This window comes from Ailuropoda melanoleuca, chromosome 8 (assembly GCF_002007445.2).
Source record: "Ailuropoda melanoleuca isolate Jingjing chromosome 8, ASM200744v2, whole genome shotgun sequence".
NCBI classification, from domain to species: Eukaryota; Metazoa; Chordata; class Mammalia; order Carnivora; family Ursidae; genus Ailuropoda; species Ailuropoda melanoleuca.
This window is the reverse complement of record NC_048225.1, coordinates 58078644-58102670: the sequence shown is the minus strand read 5'-3', so window position 1 is coordinate 58102670 and position 24027 is coordinate 58078644. Positions and strand designations below refer to the sequence as shown.

The 24027-nt window shown below is 39.4% G+C and overlaps 2 protein-coding genes and 1 long non-coding RNA gene across 3 annotated transcripts; 2 read left to right on the top strand and 1 right to left on the bottom strand.

Moving 5' to 3' along the window:
• Positions 1-763: 763 nt before the first annotated feature.
• Positions 764-22425, top strand: LOC109490682. The gene is made up of 3 exons (XR_004627511.1): positions 764-780; positions 3795-3885; positions 22306-22425. It is a non-coding gene; the product is annotated as an uncharacterized LOC109490682 (long non-coding RNA).
• Positions 5328-6317, bottom strand: LOC100468438 (putative olfactory receptor 52P1). The gene has a single exon (XM_019806771.1). The coding sequence runs from the start codon at positions 6315-6317 to the stop codon at positions 5328-5330; it is 990 nt and encodes a 329-aa protein (XP_019662330.1).
• Positions 22426-22864: 439 nt separating the features above from the next.
• On the top strand, positions 22865-23800 carry LOC100474740 (putative olfactory receptor 52P1). Its single transcript, XM_002926090.1, has one exon. The coding sequence runs from the start codon at positions 22865-22867 to the stop codon at positions 23798-23800; it is 936 nt and encodes a 311-aa protein (XP_002926136.1).
• The last annotated feature ends 227 nt before the right edge of the window (positions 23801-24027 follow it).

Sequence of the window (24027 nt, the reverse complement as noted above, 5' to 3'; positions counted from 1 at the left end):
TAAAATAATCTGTATGCTCTATTTTTCATAAAGATAAATTTAATCATTTAAGAATGGCTTTATTATTACAATAAGTTTTGGGTTCTGTACAGATTTAATTCATTTGCCAATGCCCTGCTAGTGATAGAAGCTTAAACCAGAGGCACCCGGGTGGCTCGGTCATTAAGTATCTGCCTTTGGCTCAGGGCCTGATCCCAGGGTCCCGAGATGGAGAGATGGATCGGGCTCCCTGCTCTGCTGGGAGCCTGCTTCTTCCTCTCCCACTCCCCCTGCTTGTGTTCCCTCTCTCGCTGGCTGTCTCTCTGTCAAATAAATAAATAAAATCTTAAAAAAAAAAAAAAAGAAGCTTAAACCAAAGAGACAGAGTATTCATCACAAATTTAAGCTGTGTTAAAACAAATTTAAAATTGTTTCCATAGTCTAGTATAAGAGCTCTTAACAGGGAAATTTACTGATATTCTGCTCCAGGTGTCTAGTCAGTGTTTCTGGATATTGCTACACCTTTCACCTTTCATAAAACATAACTTTATATACCACTCATCATCGCTCCTCATTTCCAGAATCTACAGGCATTGATGTGTTCCCCTCTCCCCCTCAATCCAGTTGTGTGCTCATCTCAGCCTATGAATAACCAGTGTTGTGACTGGACTGGCCCTTGAGATTCTTCTGATTAACTGCAGGCCGCCCTCAGTAGAAACCATCAGGAAACTTTCAAAGAGAAAATGTTTAATACTTACAAGTCCTGGAAATCACATGGCAAATCCGGAACCACAGAGAGAAGTGAGGCCCCGGGGACTGTGTGGGGGGATCTGGGGTTCTGTTTTTATTGGGGTTGAGGGTGGAGCCTAGGATATCTCAGGCTCACTCTTTATCAGTGAATTTAAAACATAAGAATGGGAATTTAAAGCACAGCAAGAGAAAAAAACAAGTGGCACAAGAGGTCAATTGTCAGAATCACCCAAGATCTGTAAAACAAAGGAGGTGTGGGGCTTATCCAATCAGGTGTGTGGCTGGTAATGTGTTTATCTGAGATAGCATCTTGGAAGTGGGTGTCTCTCTGAAACGGATGCCTTGGCAATCAAAATTTAAATCATGCACTTGCATAACAAAGAAGAAAAACCAACTATCAGGGTTCACACTACTTCCTCCCACTAAACCATTCTGAATTCTGATGACCTGACAATAGGTTCGTCCTGGCAAGTAAAGCTACGTAATATATATTGGCCTAAAATATATTTTGGTATAAGTAAGAATTTCCAGAGTCTAACTCAAGTAAAATCAGACACTCATAAGGAAAAAAGGGAAGGCAAGTAGGCAGCAAAAGAAATTTGAACATGGACTCTCATAACCTAGAATTGTTCTTTATATATTTCCTGTTATTCCCTGACAGGGCATTCTTGGTTTCCATCACTCCAAAGCACATATGCCTATACCGTTAAAAGAGTGTTTCTATAGATACATGGGCATCGTGAACGCTTAAATGAATTTTTCATGCCAAAGGTGGGGAATAAATATTTCTATCAGCCCCTGCATCATTGTCTTGCATTGCTTTCTGACTTGAAACTAGGTCAACAGAATAAAACATTTACATCTGTGGGTTGGAAAAAAAGCAGTTAGTACCAACCTTAAATCCTTTTTCCTCTTTACCTCTATGTCTAAAATGGAAAGTATCTTGCACTGACCCCTATATTGCTCTATTTAAATACCTTAGTTTTGGGAAGGAAAAACAAGGAGATAAAATATATCTGGTCCTATTTCCCAGGAACTTGGTTGTCTAAACATCACAGTCTCTGGGCAAGTTTTTAACTTCTTGTTATGAAGACTGCTGACCTGAGCCTGAAGGAAAATAAATGTTATATACCCCAAATATCCCAAGGGAACATTTCAAAGCATCAGAGATATACTGCTGGTATGGGAATCAAGCTAAACTCCAGGGGGCCCAAATGGTGATTGACAAATATCTTAACCTGTATCTGTATATATGTGTGAATGCATGTGTCCATATAAATGTATATAATGTGAATGTGTGTATGTGTGTGTGTGCATGTAGATAGATACCTGGATATAGATCAGAAAGGAGATATTTTAACAGAACCTAATGATTTCACTACCTCGGAGGTTTGGCTCCTTTCCCTATGAAGTTTCGCAAAAAACCCAAGGGAACCAAGTTGGATATTATGTGATTTATGTGAATGATTTCCTCGCACTATTCATTAAATTACTCTTTTAAAATATATTTGTCTCTCCATTGAAATAACATTTACCAGTATATACTTTTAACTTTATTAACATGGATATATGCCCAGGTATTGCTTTAATAGAAAAGGAATATTACATTATTTCACATATATAGCTGTTTTTTTTTAAAAGATTTTATTTATTTATTTGACAGAGAGAGACAGCCAGCGAGAGAGGGAACACAAGCGGGGGAGTGGGAGAGGAAGAAGCAGGCTCCTAGTGGAGAAGCCTGATGTGGAGGCTTGATCCCAGAATGCTGGGATCATGCCCTGAGCCTAAGGCAGCCACTTAACGACTGCGCCACCCAAGCGCCCCTATATGGCTGTTTTAATAATTAAGAGTGTATAACTAGCATATTAAACGATCTTCCAAAAGAAGGTTTTTAAGACTGTAAAATATTTATTAAACAGATTAATAGAATTTATTTAAGTATTTTTTCTCTCATTTGATATCCAGGGCTTTTTTATTTAATAAAAATACTACAATAAATATAATTGTTCATGAATCATATATGACACTCTATTATTTATTTAAAACAAATAAAAGTTCCATTCTGTCGTGCCAAGAACAAGTTTATCTTTAGAACATCTATACTAATTTTATTGAAGAAATGGATATGTCAATGACTTTTAAATGTATAGTTGCTGAATAGCTAAAGATAGTGACTTTTATTTTTTAATATCTAGCCTTATTGTGCTCAGTTTTGAATTTTTAAAATTATTTCTTCCTTATGGACCTCACTGAAGCTTCCTTTTTGACCTAATATAATTTCTTTGGGAACAAGGAGGAAAACATTATTGACATAGAAGAAAAGCTAGGATTCGGGGTGCCTGGGTGGCACAGTCGTTAAGCATCTGCCTTCGGCTCAGGGTGTGATCCTGGCGTTCTGGGATCGAGCCCCACATCGGGCTCCTCGGCTGGGAGCCTGCTTCTTCCTCTCCCACTCCCCCTGCTTGTGTTCCCTCTCTGACTGGTGATCTCTCTCTCTGTCAAATAAATAAATAAAATCTTTAAAAAAAAGAAGAAGAAGAAGAAGAGGAAGAAGAAGGAGGAGAAAAGCTAGGATTGTGTGGTATCACAAATGTCACAGCAGAGACATTCCGGAGAAGTAGATATGGTCAATAATACGAAGTGCTGTAAGGAAGTCCTGTTGGAAAAGATTACCGGTGGCTTTGGTGACAGATGCTTCACTGGAAACTTTAACTTGTGGTTGAAGTCAGATTATAATGTAGGAAGGAATAGGGGCCAAGAAAGTACAAGTAATTAGATCCAAAAATATTTTCCAGAAACTTCCTTAAAAAAGGTCAAGGGAAATTTTGCTATTGGGTCAATGTACCAATAAATTTGAACGCTTGTAGAAATAAGAACTAGAAGAAGTGAGTTATGGTCTGAGCTCCCTAGAGCATTTTTTGTGAAGCTTGCTTGATCAGAAAAAAGAATTAGTAATAAATATGTACAGTAATAAAGGAGGAAACAAAGCATATAGATGTCAAAAGTTAATGTGAAGATTAGAATTTGAGGTAGTTTACTTCTAATCATGTCATTTTTCTTTACAGACAAAGAATGAATGGACTATGGCAACCATGAGGTGCATGGGATACATAAGAAAACCGAAAATGATAAACACTATTTCAAAACATGCAGCAGGTAAAGGCATAGCAACGTAGCAGTAGGTTACTACTTAATATCCAAAATTGTGAGCAAACGGTGTTTGCAGTCTGCATGCCTGTGTACTTTCTTCAAGGCTGCTCCACAGTCTGAGGATAGGAACTTAAAATACAGAGTACAGAAGTGTCCTAGAGTTGGGATGTAGGGTTTGTATGCTGGCGAGATTATAAATCTGAAGCATAAAATTGGAAGTCAGCTGATGAACTATGGTGTTTAGAATTGTCTAAAATTCTTTATAATCTGTTAAGAATATCTCAATTTGAAGATTAGAATGAAAAATTAATTAGGTCAATACCACCCCTGCACTGACAATCCTCGTATAGAACAACATAATGATTTTCTTTCCTTTGAAAAATGGACAACATTCAGCATATTTTATTGAATTGTAATATTTCAAAACTATTTACCCCACCTATGTGAAGTATCACAGTCAAAACATTCATATTCTTGGGAAGAGAAGCTTCAAAAAGCTGGTCCTAGTGTTCAGCCCTTAGGACTGATACTCTTCAAGGGAGAGAGGGTCTATGAATTCCCAGCAGGGGGTTTTGTGTCTCCTCTACCTGGCATTGTGGGATGGCTCTCTTTACCTTCTAAATAAATGGATGAATGAATGGCTAAGGCTTCCTCATCTATTGGTTTATGTAAGTGACTGTCCTTTGTAAGTTTAGAGATAGAAGTCAATGACCTCTGGGAGGCCCTTGTAAGAATGTGTAAGAATATTTGGACATTGCTTTTCAGGGAATAATATCCAGATTAGTTGGAATTAAACTGGCCCCCTAGAGGGTGGAGACAAGAATATATCTGTGGGATGAATATTCCCATTTAGAAATGAAGGGCTATTCCTGACCTAGCCTATGCTCTCATCCATAGATGTCTTGTTGTTCTGTACCAGAAGATTCTAGGTTTCAAGCCCTAGCTCTCCCATTTGCTAATATTGTGGGTATTGGTGACTCCTTCTCCTCTTTTGGTTTCAAGTGCTAATGGAGAAAATATAATATTTATGCAAAAGCATGTAAGTACTTAGCAGGTCTACTTTCTTTAACTGTGGCTGCATGTCCTATCTCCTGATCCTTACGGATGGTAACACAGCAGCTACAGTGTGAAGTATGAGGTTAGGAATCCAAGCCCACTGTATTAGGAGAGGACCAGAAAGTGAGGGACGTTCCTATGACTAGGCAGAGGCTCTTCTGACCTAGGTTGGGAGAACCTCCCTAGGTTATACTTCCCTGGGATGGAAGTTAAGGATGCTGAACTAATTTGACCTCCTCTGTGATTTTTTTTCTTTATTATTCTTAGAAATTGTCTAAGAGATACTGTGGAGGACATCGTTGAAAGACTAAAACCTCTTCCCAATCTCAAATACTGAAGATTGTTTAACCTTGAAAATCTTTTTTGGACCAAGTCCCTTCTATACCTCTGGATCATTCAGATACCTTGATTCCAGTTCCCTGCCCCCTTTGAAACACCCTGACAACCCTTTCCCGAATTTCTTTAGTCTTAACTCCATATACCATAGGGTTAAGAGCAGGTGGGAAGAGCAGATAAACATTGGCCAAAAGAATGTGAATGTGGAGTGGAACATGGTGGCCAAAGCGATGGGTAAAAAAGGAGAAGAGGGCTGGTGTATAAGAGATAAGGATGACACAGACATGAGAACCACAGGTCCCCAGGGCCTTGGACCGAGCTTCGTGGGATGAAAGACGAAGGACAGCTCGTGCAATAAAGACATAGGAAAGACCAATCCAGAATAAGTCAACCCCAATAACTAACAGTGCTGCTGTCAGCCCATAAACATGGTTAGGCCTGGTGTCTCCACATGCTAGCTTCACAACAGCCATGTGCTCACAGTATGTGTGGGGGATCACATGGCTTTGGCAGAATCTCAAACGCCCAATGAGGAAGGGACATGGGAGCATGAGTATGGAGCCCCGCACCATAGCTACCACTCCAATTCGGAAAATGATGGTGTCAGTGAGGATAGTGGCATAGTGAAGTGGGTGACAGATGGCCACATAGCGATCAAAGGCCATGGCCAGAAGCACAGTAGACTCCATCATGCAGAAGGCATGAATAAAGAACATCTGTGCCAGGCAGGCAGTGGCAGAGATGTGTCCGGCTCCACACCAGAGGATGGCCAGAAGCTTGGGAACTGTGGAGAAGGAGGCAGCCAAGTCAATGGTTGAGAGCATACACAGGAACAAGTACACAGGCTTGTGTAAGGCTGGTTCAGTGGCAACAACGACCAGAATGGTGATGTTGCCCACAACTGTGGCTGTGCCCAGGCAGCACACTGGGAGTGAGAGCCACAAGTGAAATTGTTCCAGACCTGGAATGCCCAGGAGGAAGAAAACAGAAGGGTCCAGGTTAGTGTGATTAGGAGACTCCATGGGCTGGACAAAAGCTCTGGGCATCTTCTCTGGTCAGAAACCCCCACACAGTATCACATTACCTAAAGAGACAACACAGAACAGAGTTATGAATGAGCCTTGAATGACACTTCCTAGCTATATAATGTTAGGCAAGTGTTATCATCTATAAATGGGGATAAAAAAAGTAATGTCCCCTAGAGTTGTTAAGAGAATTGTATTGGTTAATATTTGTACAGAGTTTTGAATAGTACTTGATACATAATACTTGTTAAATAAAATAAATGAATGTGAAAAAAAGATTCAAACAGGCATTTAAAGAAATCAGAATTGTCTTCTAGCTAAGGTATAAAGAAAGGTATGAACTTCATCCATTCTTCCCAGGAATATAACACACACACACACACACACACACACACACATACACACTCTTTTCTGAAGTATGGGAAAAGAGATGGTGGGACTGTCAGTCCAGAGTGCAAAGTGCCATCACTGGATGGAATTGGATACTGTTCTTGTTTTTCAACCTAGAATGGATTCTGGTTTGGGACCCAGTGCTTCGAAATTATTTCTGATCTTATTATTATCATAGTTGTTTCCACTCCTTCCACTAACCAAGAGAAATTTTCACATATTCCTGATCAACTTATATTTCTGATTCCTAAGATGTTCTGATTTCCCCTTCCCAAGATGCTCAAGTTAACCCTTGTTGGACTTCATCCTATTTCTAAAAGAGAAACTTCCAACCTTTTACAGTCCACTCTTGGGTTAATCTTTCATTCACATTGTAACCGTGATTCTTGGTGATTTCAAATGAAGGATGTAGCCAAATCCTCAATTTCACTCTTCCACAATGTCAAGAAGTGATTTGTAACTACTTTCACTCATGCCTGGATGGTGATGTTTCATCTTCTGTTGAAGAAAAATCTTATACTACACTTCCTTTCACCTTTCCCATACCTCCTCTCCCTAAGAGGACACAGCCTACAGTGGGAAGTACTTAAGCTCAAAGGAAGTATCCAGAACATGTAAAACCATGATGGTAACAAGATAGAAACAAAAATCTAGTCATTAAGATAAAAGCTGAGAAATCACTTTAACTAGAAGTTTTCAAAACAGGAATAAGAACTTTACTGCCCAGAAATTTGTTCTATGAGTTCAACCACAAATATTTAATGTGAACTTCCTCTTTAATGATCCTTATTCTAGAAACTGGGTAACGAATACTAGAATAATCAGTACCAAAGAAGCCACTGATTCTAGGAAATTTAAGGAGTTAGAAGACAGCTATCAAAGGGAAATTGAGTCCTTGTTACAACTCTCTCTTTCATTTTTTTTTTAAATATTTTATTTATTTTTCAGAGAGAGAGAAAGAGAGAAAATATGAGCAGGGAAGAGGGGCAGAGGGAGAGGGAGAAGCAGGGTCGCCACTGAGCAGGGAGCCCAACATGGGGCTCAATCCCAAGACCCTGAGATCATGACCTGAGCCGAAGGCAGACACTCAATGGACTGAGCCACCCAAGCGTCCCTATAGCTCTTTCTCACTCCTGTTGTGTATGTGTCAGATGTGAATAGAAGTAAACTCTCCTAGGGGCACCTGGGTGGCTCAGTCATTAAACGTCTGCCTTTGGCTCAGATCATGATCCCAGGGTCCTGAGATCGAGCCCAGCGTCAGGATCCCTACTCCACTGGGAGCCTGCTTCTCCCTCTCCCACTCCTCCCGCTTGTGTTCCCTCTCTTGCTGGCTGTCTCTATCTCTCTGTCAAATAAATAAATAAAAATCTTAAAAAAAAAGAAGTAAATGATCCTATTTTTTAATGGACCAGATACCGTGTGTGCATAGTCACTGGAGAAAAAATCAGGGAAGTTTCTCCATCTTCTGCACAGAAGAGCTTTCATTACCATTTAGGTGGGTTTAAGAGACAAAAAAAAAAAAAAAGAAAAAAAAAAAAAAAAAAAAAAAAAAAAAAAAAAAAGAAAAAAAAAAAGAAAAGAAAAAAAGAAAGAAAAGAAAAGAAAATTACCAGATAGACCAAACATGTTGGTAAACAAAATCAACTATTTTCTCAGAAATAAGGACTAACAGAGGAGGTTGGTGACAAATGGTATGCTAATTACAGCTCAGGACCAATAAATCACATAACTTCCACAGAGGAGAGATAAATGTAGCTTTACCAGCAGGTGCATACAAAGATTCTCGTTGGTCACAGGGCTCTGTGAGCTTATGCCTAGGAGGGCAGAATTAGCAAAGACATAAATTTCTGATCAATTTGACAAAGGGTCTTGTCTTCCCTAAGGAAAAACATTTCAAAGTGAAAGTTTTAGCTTGTCTAAAAATATGACTATTATTGATGTGATTTGAGCTCCTTAGATCTCCATCTAATATTCAGACAGGAGTACAATCAGATATCATGCTTGCTTTGATGTATTCTCTGAAGACATAGGATATTTTGGAAGCATAGGACCTTTGAGTTCTTAAAGCAGAAAGATGTGGTGGTTAAATAAATAAATAAACAAATAAATATAAAAAAGCTGTTAGACATTGGAATCCATGAAACTGGGAACAAATCCTCATATTTACCTCTTACTCCCAGTGCTGCCTTGGACAAATCAATTTTCCTCTAAGATCATGTATTTTTTCAACCTGTTTTTTGATAATAATAATAGTTTGTAAGGTTGTTGAAAAACTTTAAAAGTACCCAGTACAGTTTGTGGCCCATAGAAGGTGTCAATAAATGTCATTTACTATTATCATTGCCTTTATTTTAAGACAAGGGCGATCTCATCTCCAATACAGAATCCTCACACAGTTTCCTAGGTCATCTGGATTCTAGTCTCAGCATGAACAGTTATGTAAAGAGAACTGTCCAGTTGTAGATCAAGCTTGCTGATAAAATTAATATTCTTTGTAATTTTTTCTGTATGCCCTCTGAGGTCACATGGCAATCATTAGGAGACTGGAACACAGCTTCCCCTGGCTGCTCTTGTCTAACCTGGATACACCCAGCTCTGTTTCCTATGACACAGATTTGCTTGATGAGCGAATGTGGAGCTCTGCTCAGCTGAGTGGCTCAACATAAATAATGGAGCAGAAGTCCGATGCACAAGCAACAAAGCCCCGCTCACAGCACCACCCAACCACTTCCTTTTTGCCAGACTTTCCTACGGTTTTCAGTTGGCTCACAAACTCACTCACCCATAGCCGGGAGGCTTAACTTGACGATTCTTCAGTGCGGTTGCTTTCTGTGTGTTAGGTCTCAGACTCTATGCTTTACGGTTTTCTTCTTGTAGAAGCTGGATGGAGCACAGATTACCACGTATCACTTGATTAGATTGGCTCCTAAGTGGCTGGATGTAAGTGAACATAACTTGCAGTTCTTGTGGTTTCTTTCTAAGGGATCCCAATTTTACACACACCAACCCCTTCGCAGGGCCCTGTACTCTTAGCAACTCACCCACGTTCATCACCACCCCCATCCAACTCACAGGAATGAGTCTTTTAGTCTCACAGCATCTCCTTATAAAGTAGTTTATGTTGATAAATATGTATGACCATTCTTACTCATACTCCAGTGTGAACTTGTCCCTCTGACTCAATCTCTGATCCAATTCTTATTGTGACATTAAAGCCAATGCCTTCAGTAAGATAAAATTTCCAACATCACAATTCAGGGAGAAGACTGGGGAGAGAGAAGACTTTCCATGCCTGAAACTGCACCACAGACCAAAGGTTGTCACTGTGTCTGCACAAGAGCACAGGTAAAGGTGGCTGAAAAAGCTCAAAGCCATCATTTTAGAACCCTAGACCATGAACATGTTTAAGGCAATCATTAAGGTCCCGCTGATTCCCCTGCCCAAGTTCTTGGTGTTGATACAGTGTCTGTCTATTTCACTAGGTACAGACATTTCTCTGAAATGCTTAGTGGATAAGTATTTCTTGTTAGTAATTTCAGGAATATCATCGTAAGTGTCTTCAACTTTCTTTGCAATGCCTCCCATTTCCCTGTTCTGGCTAACATATCACTTGCTACTTCCTTTGCTGGCAGCTCTCCACTCCATTCCTCTTTCTATTTGGCCTAATGGCAACTAAAACCTTTATTGTAGGAAGCCTATTACTAAAACTCTAATACAGACCACACAGGGATGGTATTCAGCAACACCCCCTTTCCTGGCCTCTAAATACCCTTCCTGCTTTGAAGTAAACTTCCCACCACCGATTGCACAGATAGACTTCTCTTGAGGACTAAGAAATATCTTTTCCAGACTCTTCCCTAGCCCAAACTCACATGACTCCAGCACAGCAGAAATGAGAAGGCACAGCAGTTTGGAAGTATCCTCAGAAGACTGAAAGGGCATAACTAGTCTCCCACCCTCAACTATCTGAATGTTGAGCTGAGAGGTTGTTATAATGATGAAACATATCTTAAAGGACCCCCAGAGATTTCAGTGGGTTGCACTGGATTTATGCCTGGAGCCATCTAGGGAGCTTCTGTGTTCCCTAGGAAATTGAGCAGCTAAGCTTTTTTTCTTCTGGTTGACCAGATGAGAATGTAGAAGTGAGGACAGAGGCTTTTGTTAGAGGCAGGAAAAAAGGTATTTGCAGTCTACTCTCTTGGAGCACTTTTAAAAATTTTGTTTTTGTTTTGATCCTCCACATCTTAGTGCTGGCACTGTTTATCTAAGGGCACCTAACATTTTAGAGGCACTGAGGCTATAGGGACTGTGGGTATCTGATCTGAATCCCTCTCTGTTTCCAATGTAGCCCCATTCCCCAAGGATTCTGGGACATGCTCTCCTTCCTCTTGCCCTCAGTGATTATCCCTGACCTCTTCTGCTATGTTTACTCCTTCCTGGGACTCCGCTATTACTGTATATGTCCCCGGACTGGCCATTGTTACACAGCTGCAGGATGACTGGCTTTGTGAGATGTCTTGTCATTTTTTTTTTATATTATCCATGCAAGATGTAGCAAGCTGCTGATGGAACTCAATAGAAAATTGCACTCACTGATAGAAGATGTGAATTGCCAAAAGCAGCTCTTTACCATAAGAAATAATTATATTGAGAAGACTTATACATTAAACATTATCAAGCTTATATCTCCTGGTGTCCTTTGCTAAGAATGTATATTCATTGTGTTTATCTCAGTAAATTGTGTTGTTAGAGAATTTCTTTGCATTAAATCCATAACCCAGTTTTCTTCTGGGTCTAATTCACTCTTGGCCAAAACTTCCATATGCAGAGAATTTATTTGGCATAGCCTCAATCGCTTCTCGGCCTTTTGGCTAAGATCAAGTGTATTTGGCAGAGCCTCACCACTCATATACTTTACTCCATCGTGCATCACAAACCTCTTTCTTATCATGAACAAGTATCTTAAACTCGTCTTCCCAGAAAACCAGCCCCAGCTATCATCTAGGACCCCAAATTATGCAGGGAAACTTCCAAATATTGTCTTTGTAAAATTATGGTTTCTGTCCACAATTAACTGTAGGACTTGGTCTTCTCATCACCTTTTCAAATACTCCTCTGGTCATTTTCTCCTCTAATCACAACATATTGAAGATCTGTCCTCACCGTGAGCAGTCCCTGCAACTGGACCAGAACTAAATTCTGGTCAGCTGCGTACAGTTGATCCTAGCTCCTGAGACTCTCTAAGCCAGCAGTATTTGAACTTCTGTGTGCTTCAAAATTACCTGTAGCTCTTATTAAAACACAAGTTGCTAGTCCACACCCACAGAATATCTGATTCAATTAATTTGGAGTAGATGGCTTCCCAATTAATGCTGATGCAACTGGCTAGGAGATCCCTTTTTAAGAACCACTGCTCTAAGAAAAAGAATATTAAAATTTTGTCTCAAATTTCAGTTGGGTTTTTTTTCCCCCAGTGTGGTCTGCACTCCTGATGTGTTCTATCAGATAGTGTAGCTGCCACAAACATCTTTAAATAAGTCACTTTAAAAACCCAGAGCAGAGCAGGCTTGCAGCAGCTTTCCTTTTACAGAAACACCCCCTGAAACATCTTATTTGTCTACAGCTAAAAGTGCCTCCAGAGAGCCTTCAATTCATCACACTCTTGTAGGTGAAAGGAAAAAATAAAAATAAAATGAGGAAGAAATAAATAATGCCTTTGTTCATTCTCCCGAACAAGTCAGCACGTTCTTGGGAAAGTCCCAGGTGGTGCATTCTGTGGAGGCTGTGATAGTGCTGTGGTGGGTCAACTTGAGCAGGCTAACCTACACCCCTGCAGAATTTCCATTCTGGCATGTTCCATATGCGGTGGGCCACTAGACATAGTCTCTAGTGAGGGTAAGAGGATGGAAGGCAAGCAGCAGTCATGGTGTGTCACACATGCACCTCTCGTGATTCAAACACTCATGTAGGTGCTACCTAAAGGGATTTCATAGATGTACCAACACACCCCAATCAGTTGACTCTAAATTAGGGGAATTAACCTGAGTGGGCCTTTCTTAATCACTTGGAAGGCCTTAAACGGGGCCTAGGTCTTCCTAGGGGAAAGAGAGAATTGCACTGTGGAACACAGACTCAGTCCATGCCTGGGGTGGCTCTAGCCTGCTGCGACCCTTTCTTCTGGACCATCTGCCTCATGGGTTTCAGACTTCCTGGGCCCGCACGAGTACTGTATAAGCCATTCTCCTGAAGAGAACTATATCTGTATTTGCATCTATATCTATATTTATAATATCACTATGTTTTTCTGTTTGTTTTTGTTTTCAGTTATGTTTTTCCGATTGAACCTTGACTGATATAGAAACTAATGTGTTTTCTTATTTCATTGTATTATTGATGTATGTCTTTCAGGACTTTAGGGTGTTTGGGAAAAGAAAAGGGACAAATAAAATAAATATTAGAAATGGAAAACAGACATAAATCACATATGGCAAATGTGAAAGTATTACATGGTGTTACTACAAAAAGCCAATGAAAATAAGTATAAAATCTTAGACCAACTATACACTTTTCAAGAAAATATAATGGGAAGCAAGTGGTGTCAGGTATTGGCAAGTCAAGCAATTAGAGGTGTGTAATAAATCGTGAAAATTTGGAAGCATTTATAAATGCTTCTAAAGAAAAACTACAAAGAAATCCACTAGCATTCCTACTCCTTCCATACTGAACAATGTACTGGAGGTCCCAGCCATGCAATCAGAAAGGAAACTAATAATAAAAGGAATAAGAGGGGCACCTGTGTGGTTCAGTCAGCTAAGCATCTGCCTTTGGCTCAGGTTATGATCCCAGGGTCCCGGGATAGAGCCCTATGGCAGGCTTCCTGCTCAGCAGAAACTCTGCTTCTCTCTCTGTGTCTCCCTCAGCCCCTCTCCCCTACGTGTGCTCTCTCTCAAATAAATAAATAAAATCTTAAAAAAATAAAAGGAATAGAAGTGTGAATATTAGTATTTGTGTTGAAAGTAAGAGAATCTACAGAGAATTTGTAGACTAGTGAGAGTTCAACAAGATTGACATATACAAGGTCAACATAAAGAGATGGAAAAATTTTAAACAGTAGGGAACAATGTGAGAGTTTATTAGTGAAGTTTATATTTATTGCTATATGTTTACATTTTATTTATATGTGATTAAAGAGAACATCATGCCATGATCTTGGATGAAAGACTTAACACCCTAAAGATGTCTAATTTCCTCGAATGGATCTGTAAATTAGATGTAAGCCCAGTTAAAACTCCAAAAGGAATTCTGTAGAACTTATCAAACAGTAACGTTTATATTAAAAAATAAAAACTTAATAATAGCCAAGTTTGCAATAGCAAGGTGAGGAGATTTGCTCTACTGGATATAAAGTATTATTAAATAATATTTGTAAAATAATGAAAAGCCCAGAAATAGACCCACACATTTATTTGACATATATGCCATTAATAATCAGAAAGGATAGGATGTACTCATCAGTAGTTGGAGTTGGCTATTAATATATTTTAAAACAGGGGCCCCTGGGAGGCTCAGTTGGTTAAGCATCTTCCTTCAGCTCAGATCATGATCTCAGGGTCCTGGGATCTGGCCCCACATAGGGCTTCCTGCTCAATGGGGAGTCTGCTTCTCCCTCTGCCCCTCCTTCCCCCTCATGTTTTATCTCTTTCTCTCAAATAAAAAAATAATCTCTTTAATTAAAAAATGTATTTTAAATCATAATGAATATGATCATTTCATGATCCAAAGACACGAAACATTCTAGATGGGTTAAATTCTTGAAATATTACAGGCTTATGTCTTGATGATCCTGGACAATTAAGAAAAGTAAGACAAAAATGTGCATATCAGAAATGACACTGGGTGGGGGAGAAATTCCTTTGCCTTTCAGGATTTTTCTAGCTGGACTAAGAATCAAATTGACATGAGACAGGTTAACAGGAGAAATCAAGTTTAATTATGGTGATATCTCTCCCTGAAGCAGGTCCTCTACCCAATTATTTTAGGCAATTGTAGGGAGTGGTTAAAGTTTCTTCTTGAATTTTCCAAGCTTTCACTGTTTTCAGATCAGCATAATCTGCATGCTGAAATGGCACACCTTGGGGGCAGTCTGCCTTGGCTCTTACAAAGCAATTGATACAGTTCACTTTTTCATGATTTATGTTAGCATGATATGGAATAACAACATTCAATAGATGAGAAAACTATTGGAACAGATATAAGTGATAATATATTTACAAACATAAAATAAAAATAAATCTAAATCAATTTTTAAAGAGACTAATAACCATTTAAGAAGATAGGAAAAATACACAGAAAGTTCATGTGGTTAATAAATTTAGAAGGAAAATGCAATTGTAAATAATAATTAGATGCCATTTCATATGCATCAGATTAAAAAAATTAGGCCACACCAAGTGCTAGTAAGAATATAGGGAAATGAACACACTCAAATATTGTGGATGAATGTGTAAGGTGACAGAAGTATTTTGGAGAGAAATTTAACAGTGTGTAGTAAAGGTGAAAGTACGCATACACTTGAGTAAAGCAACTCTGTTTCCTTGTATATATTATACTGTAGGATATTTCTAACATTGTAATACCATGGAACTTCAAGAAAAGAAAAATTACAGCATTATGGTATAAAGAAATGAAGTTTCTCAAATTGGAGGCAGCTCAGCCTCCATAATAATGTTCCATTCCTACCCCCAACTCCAGCCCTAAACCCCCCTATTTCTAAGCCCACTCCCACCCCACTCCCACCCCTACCCACTCCCAGCTGCCATGAAGACTGAGAAGATCAATAGCTCAGCATACCTGTAACTCATTTATTATCACAAAAGGCATATTATTGCAGGTCGATTAGGACACTAATGCAGAAAACCTCTTGTAAAAGGAGACATAAAAAGGATGTTCTTTATCTGTGATAGCAAAAGTTAAAACATTCACATGAAAATTTTTGAAAAGTTGCATTATATTAAAAGGATGGAATGTTATTTTACAGATAAAATCTGGAGCTAGATTATGCAAAATACTGCATGAAAATGTTATACAGTAAGACTTCTGTGTTTAAACACATGTATAAAGTCAAGCAATACATTTTAATAGCTCATTCATAATTATGAAAGAAACAAAGTGTGTGAGAATAATATATGCTAAATTTATGTCATTAATTGAGTCTCAAAGAGAATGAGGACTGTGCCCTTCTGGCATTTAATGGACAGAAGGCAGAGATGGTGACGTTCTACACAGTAAGGAACTATAAGAAATCTCTTGATTATTATCTAGGCCAAAATTTAAATCCTAAACATAAGTATTTTTATAATAATATTTATAATTTATAATATTTGTAATTTAAAATAATATAATATTTGTAATATACTAAAGTATATTAGCTTTAGATGTCTTTTGTCATGATAATGCGGCATAACAAAGCAACCCAGAACTTCATGGTTTATGCAGTAGGCAGAATAATGCCTCCACACCCTTCAAAAATGTCCAAGTCCTAATCCCTGGAATATTTTAGGTTACATGGCAAAGGGAAATTAAAGTTATGTGTGGAATTCAGGTTGGTCAACTGCCGACCTTGAGATGAGGAGATTATTCTGGATTATCCAAGTGGGCTCAATGTAATCAAAAGGGTCTTTATAAGTGAAAGAAAAGCCAAAGGGAGAGAGAACCAGAGAGATTGCAGGGTGAGAAGGACCTACTCTTGCTGGCTTTGAAGATGGAGGAAGAAGGCTAAAAGCCAAGAAATGACAGTGCCCTCTAGTATCTGGAGAAATCAGGGAAACAGATTCTTTCCTAGACCCTCCAAAAGGAACATAGCTCTGATGACCTCTTGATTTTCACCCACCAAAATCCTTCTGGACTCCTGACCACCAGAACTATAAAGGAACAGATTTGTGTTGTCTTCAGCCGACTCGTGTGTGATCACTTCTTACAGTAGCAGCAGGAAATTAATACAGTTTATAGCAACAGGGATTTTGTTTCATTTCTTCTTCAGTTAGGCAGATTCTAAACTGGTCACAGCTGGATGGCTCCATACGTGAGACAAGTTGTATTAGCTTGGTTTCAGGATTCAAACGGAATTGATGTGAAATCACGAACACTCCAAGTGCTTTCATGCTAGAGCTCAGGCTAAGGAGTTAGAGGCCAGCTGGGGCTCTTCTCAGAATCCAAGCACACAAAGAGCCACGCCCAACTACACAAGCACAAAATTTAAATTTCCCTGAGAAGTAATTAAAAATTGGTTCTACCTTAATTTATTTAGGACTTCGCCAAGAACTGTGAAGTCATTGATGGCAAAAAACCATGTTGTATTTGAGTTCCTTTCACCACTGACCTCAATCCATCTGTATTTGCAACTGAAGAGGAAACAGAATTTGTCACTTCAAAATATGCCTCTTTGTCCTAGGAATTATTTTAGCTTGGTTATTTTTAAGAAACAGCAGATGGAAGAAAAGCTCTAAAAATTGAACAGAAGTTACCCTTTTATAGGGGACATTTACACTTATAAGGGAAATCTCCATTTGTTTTGGGGTCTCCCCCTCTCTGTTCCAGGAAGAGAAGGAGGAGCCTACATCACTGGACATTTTTATCAGTGGAGAAGACAATGGTTTAAATCTGCATTAAAAGCCTTACCCTCCTTGGGGAGCCTGGTTGGCTCAGTCAATAGATCTTGTGACTCTTGATCTCAAGGTCATGAGTTTGAGCCCCATGTTGGGAGCAGAGTTTACTTACACACACACACACACACACACACACACACACACACACACAACCTTGTTCTTGTTTACTGTGCTTTCCATAATAACCTCCCATAACTGCTTCTCCTCTCCTCCCCCCACCCACCAACAACCTCTTTTGTCTTTAGCTAGAGATGATATTTAAGACAGTGGGTGGTTTGGGCCACTTCAGAGAATTACTCAGTTTCCTCAGTCTCTCCCATGTATACAGGAGATATACATGTTATCAAACTTCTGTTTTTCTCCTGTGAATCTTTTTATTTCAGGGGTGGCTCAGCCAAGAACTCAGTGTGGTGAAGGGAAAATTATTTTTCTCCCCCACACAACTGTCCTAGTCACAGAGACTAACTTCTAACTTCACTAGATTTCTATTTCTTGTCATGCCTGAATATTGCATATTAAAAGACATTTGTCTTTATTACATATATGTATTATACATACGTGTGTATTATACATATACTTATCACATATTTGTATGTATCACATATATGCAATTGTTACATCTATCACAAATTATTTTTTATCCTTTGTATTACAATTGGGAGATTATACAGATTTTAAATCTGTTAAGAGGAGATGCATGTAAATTCAAAGCTAAGAATTGTTTAAGGAAATGTTCAGTTGGAGACGGATAGAACCATTACCCTAGAGTAAAGCACACATTAATACAAAAAGAGCAACATCTTCTCCACATCTTCAAGATTTCCAACAAGAATTACAACCATGCCTTCATCATCTCAAAATGAAAAACATTATTACTTAGTATCTTCATCAAAGAGAAAAATAGTTTAATTACAAAATCAATTTTGTAAGGAACCTTTAGCTTTTTAATGTAAAGGCATTCCCAAAAGCTGTTCCTACTTTGATAGAAATGGGAAGAAACATAACTGAAGAAATATGAAGATTTACATATTTAAAATGTGAATCTTGAGAGCTTGCTCTGAATCTGTGATCAGCTGCAACTAACCATGAATGTGTTATCAGATAAAATTTATAAATGCTCTGCATGTGCAGTTCCTGGAACACAACTGACCATGCATTAATCCAGTGCTTCTCAAGGTGGGGTCCTCAGAACAGTAGTATCAACGTCACCTGGGGACCTGTCAGACACACAAATTACTGGGTCCCACCCCAGACCTACTGAACAGAAATACAGGGGATGACACTCAGCAATCTGCGTGTGTGGTTTTGTTTTTTAAGATTTTATTTATTTGAGAAAGAGAGAGCACGTGAGCAGGGGGAGGGGTAGAGGGACAAGCTGACTCCCACTGAGCAGGCAGCCTGACATGGGGCTCCATCCCAGGACCCTGAGATCATGATCTGAGCTGGAGGCAGACACTTAACTGACTGAGCCACCCAGACATCCCCAAGCTGTATTTTTAAAAGCCCTTTGAAAGGTTGAGCACAACTGCTGTATTTTTTTCAACGGCGGTTGTACAGAGAAATTCATTACAGAGGCATTTGGATACAAAATCACTGTCTTTGTGTCTTCCAAAGTTAGTGTCCATCCAAAAAACTCTATTCTCTTTTGATAGGAAATTGCCATTTGCTAAATCAGCACTTTGTTCTCCTCTTATAATGGCACAGAGGTACCTGAGTTTCCTCAAAAGCAGTATTGTTTTGCATGAGGATTATAAACTATTACCTATTTGAGACATGACTTTATTCAGAAGTCCCTAAGAAAAGGGTTAAAGTTGGTATCTATAGGCATCCAGCAAACAGAGAGAAGTCACGTAACACCATCATTATGTGAAAACTGGAAATGGTCAAAATTGTCCCTTTTCCTCTGAGAACCACTCTTCAGGTGTTGTTGTTTCTTGAGTACCAGGCCCAGTGGGATCCCCTAATGAGCTACTTCTATTACCTTTCCTTTTTACTTGGCTTCTGGAGAGTTGTAGCTATGCCCAGAGTTCTTGGGTGATGAAATACTAGAGTTCAAAATTTCCCTTACATAGTATGAGAGTTTTGGTCCACTGCAACAAGAAAGCTTATATGTTGTGTCCCGGGAATAATTTGAAGAGGAGAGCTGGGGTGGGCAGGGAGCCCCTTTCCAGGAGCTAAAATCAGCTCAGCATAAAAAGGAAAAATAGTGCGCCATGAAACATGAAAAAGGCAGATTCAGGTTGTGACTTAGAATAACAAGTCTCTGGTTATCAGAAGAGAAGAGGGGTAAGAAGAATATAGTAGAACATTTCTAGGTAAGTTCTGATTTTAATCATTAAAACTACCCCTACCTTTTCTTTCAATTGGATTGAAATGCCTAATTGCCTTCTATCTGCAGCCCCCTCTAATTCTATTTAACTGGCATCAACTTGCTATCCACCCAGCCACCTCTACCCCAGATACCTAAAAATAGTGCCCCACTTCTGAAAATCGAACAAGTTTACAGAGGATGTAGAGGGGTGAGGGAGTAAAGATTCAAGAATCACATGGTTTTGAAATGATGCAGAAACACTGTCAGATATGGCAAAATAGGGTTGATTTACAAAACCTGGTTCATAGCAAGTACTTAATAAATGCAAGTTTAATCAGAGAGGAATTGCTTAAAGAAAGGAAATTTAGCTGAAGTGCTATGCAATAGAACACAGATATATGGACAGAGCCACAAAGTGGGCAAGAGCAGAGAAGTGAGGATACGAGTTTGTCAAGAAAAGAAGAAATGAATGTGGAAAGCATTTTAGGCAAAAGGTGAACTGTTAGTCACGGGTCCACTCCTGACACTGTCCCCAGAATTCCATGCACTTGACATCAAGATCACACTGAATTTCTCACTGTTACTTAAATATACTTAGGCTTTCTAAATAATTGGCAAATTTTAAACCCCTCAGATGTTTCTAATATGCAGCCAGAACTTTGAGCCATTCTTTCTTTTTTTTTTTTTTAAAGATTTTATTTATTTATTTGACAGAGATAGAGACAGCCAGTGAGAGGGGGAACACAAGGGGAGTGGGAGAGGAAGAAGGCAGGCTCACAGCAGAGGAGCCCGATGTGGGGCGATCCCATAACGCCGGGATCACGCCCTGAGCCGAAGGCAGACGCTTAACCGCTGTGCCACCCAGGCGCCCCTTGAGCCATTCTTTCGACTATGAAGTATGAAGATATCAGGAAGAAAAAAAAAATGGTTGTTTCAGGAGATAATATGTGGTTTTAAATAGAAGTTTGAAGTTTGAGAAGCAATTATATCATCACAGACACACATAAAGGTAGGGAATGGGTGATATGAGGGCATGTGCGGAGATGGAAGGACAAGAGGAAACACCCTAAGTCAGGAACAAAATTAGCGTGCTTCTTTAAGAAGAGCAAAATGGTCAAGAGTGAAGTGAGCCAGGGGAGAGAGTGGTAGAAGCTTGGAGCTGAAGGGGTGAGCTGAGGCTGAAGGACCCTTTGCATATCACAAGTATCATGAGTATTCATGATTGGAGTGCTTTGGAGTGCCTTGTCCATCATGGCAAAGTTCTTTGATTTTATTCCTTCTATAATAGGGAACTATTGAGGATAATCATATCATGTTATTTATGTTTTTAAAGATAATAAGGCCAGTCCACGGGCAACAAGCATTATGCAGACAAAAGAAGCAGAAAGACCAGGGAGGAGATTATTTTAGTGGCCCAAGTGAAAACAAAATATGTATGGGCTAGAATGGTGGTGATGCCGATGAGAATAGTTCAGAGTCTCATTGAAAAAGGGAAAGTCAATTGGCCAAGAGAGTAGTATAATTTCAGGAACAGGTTTATGGTCAGTTAAGGTCAGATTTCAATATGAAAAGCAAAGGAAATCTTTACTCAAGGATTGTATAAAAACAAGAGTAATAGTTAATAATGAATGAGCTCAAATTTTAGGATGAGAACTAGAATGAGGTAAGCCTATACTTTTTGAATCATACACAAAATATTTAGTATAAGCAGGCTTTTTAAAGATTTTATTTATTTATTTATTTATTTAGAGAGAGACAGGGTGGGAGGAGGGGCAAGGGAGAGGGAGAGAGAATCTCAAGCAGACTCCACACTGAACACAGAGCCCCACATGGGGCTGCTTAAGATTCTCTCTCTCCCTCTCCCTCTGCCCCTCCCCCCTTTTAAAAAAAGTGCACCCTGTAAGACTACTTTCCAAGGAGAATTATTCACTAATATATTCTACAAAATGTTAGTGACAGTGTTAACTTCATTTGGGCAAAATTCTTCTCTCTGTGTTATTGGTCCTGGTTTCCTCCCTGCACTCTATTAAAAAGATTAGCTTTCTTTTAGCTGCCTAAGTTTAACACAATTACCCATCATAATGCAAATATATGCATTATGTATCACTAATCATCTTCATGACTACAACAGCTCAAGGGACTTTCTAAATATCATTTTACATATGTTATGTAATATTAAGTTACATATGTATAATGTTAAGTTCTCTAAAATGTGAGACTGAGTAGAGGTTATAGGCACAAATTAGATATACATAACCTAAAAAATAGCTGAAATGGACAACATGTGGGAGACGAAAAAAATAGATACAATGCAGGCAGGTATTTGTGGAAGGGGTTCTTGCTTTACTGCTTAGAGTGTCTATAGATCTTTGGAAAGAAAGAGAAATTCTGTTAATTCATGATGGGAACTGAAGAATAAAAGAGCCAGTGGGCTCTAATTTGAAGTAAATGCCTCATGATGAAAGGCAATTCAATCTATATGTGAATCAGGGCCAGTTGTAAATGAAAGAAAGATGCACAACTCATGCAAAAACTTCAAAGGACTGTTCATTGAGTGCATAAATACTTGAATGCTAGTGGGAAGCAGCCATGGATGGTGTCCTTATTTGAACAATATATCTTTCATATATTGTCTGAAAAGCAGAGGACCCCAAAAGGAGAAAAAGCTTCATGACCAGAGTGTGTGGATCCCTGAAAGAGGGACAACACGTAAAAGCAAAGAAACTCAAAGGAAATTTCCCCCAACAGCTCAGCTCTTCTGCAACAAGGGATGAGTAGGCTATTTCTCCTCTAACTGGGAAGCTTCCCAGTGAGAAGATCATGGATCTTGTATCAGATTTTTCCATCTTTTAATCAAGGATAAAAATATTTTCTTCTATTCTTACTTAGGACTCCAGAAAATTTTTTTGAAGTATAGAGCAGCTGAACTGGACAGGTAAGAGTAAAGGCCCACTACAACATCCTCTATACAGAAAAGAATCCCAAACCTCAGCTCACAAAGAAAAGAGTGTGAAAACAACAGAGTTGCTTACAGATAGACTTGAAGCCAGATTGCAGACTCCATGACCCCAAAGGTATTTTTTCATCTTTCTCTGAGCCCCATCTCAGCAAGTCATTAAAAGTCAAACTGGTATAAACAAACCACCGCACATCTCATTGACAGGTGTCTAAACTTGCTTTAACAACCACCAACGGTTTCTACCATGCTAATCTTCAACCATTCCAGCTTCTTGACCTTCACTTTGACGGGCATACCAGGCTTAGAGTCACAGCACTTGTGGTTATCTCTCCCTTTCTCTTCTATGTTTTTGGCTATCCTTGTTGGCAACGGTGCTATCCTCTTTCTGGTGGCCACAGAGCCCACACTTCACAGCCCAATGTACCTGTTCCTGGCCTTGCTGTTGGTGGCTGACCTCATATCTGCTCTGGCTCTGTTGCCCAAGCTCCTCTGTCCCTTCTGGTTCAATGATAGGGACATAACTGCCAAGGCCTGTTTCATCCAGATGTTTTTCATCCATGGAGCACCTGTGGTACGATCAGCCCTACTTGTTGCAATGGCCTTTGACCGCTGCATGGCTGTGTGTGAGCCATTACGCTACAATACAATTCTGAGTCATTCTTTAGTTGGACGCCTGGGATTGGTGGCTCTAGCCAAGGGTGTGATTCTTATTCTGCCCATGCCTCTTCTACTTCAAAGGTTGACATTCTGCCACGTGGTCATTCCTCATACCTACTGTGACCACATGGCTGTGGTGACAATGGCCTGTGGCCATGCCATACCTAACCGTATCTATGGGCTCTTTGTGATTCTGCTCGTGGTGGGACTTGATTTGCTGCTCATTGGCTTCTCTTATGGACTCATCCTGCAGGCTGTGGTACGCCTCAACTCTCAAGAAGCGACCTGCAAAGCCCTCAACACCTGTTCAGCCCACCTCTTTGTCATTCTTGTCACTTATGTGCCTGCACTCTTTTCATCTCTCACCCACCGCATAGGTCACAATATCCCATCTCATGCTTATGTTCTCCTTGCCAATCTCCACCTTCTTTTACCCTCAGTACTCAACCCTATCATCTATGGCATAAAAATGAAGGAAATACGGCACAGGGTGGCTAAATGCCTTTGCAGAGGACCTGCATAGGCTGTGAGTGTAGACAATATGCCCATGAGTAAATAAACAGCAAGGACAGATGACATTGCTTTTGCCCAAATATCCAAGACCCAGTTATATCTCTAAATGACCTGTGGAACAAATAGATCTGGAAGACTCTCTGGGGTGGTTTCTTAACGTTTTGGCTTGTTCTGTTTTGGCTTGAACAAAGAACCAATATATTCATGTTTTCATTGAGCTAAGAACTAAGAACTAAG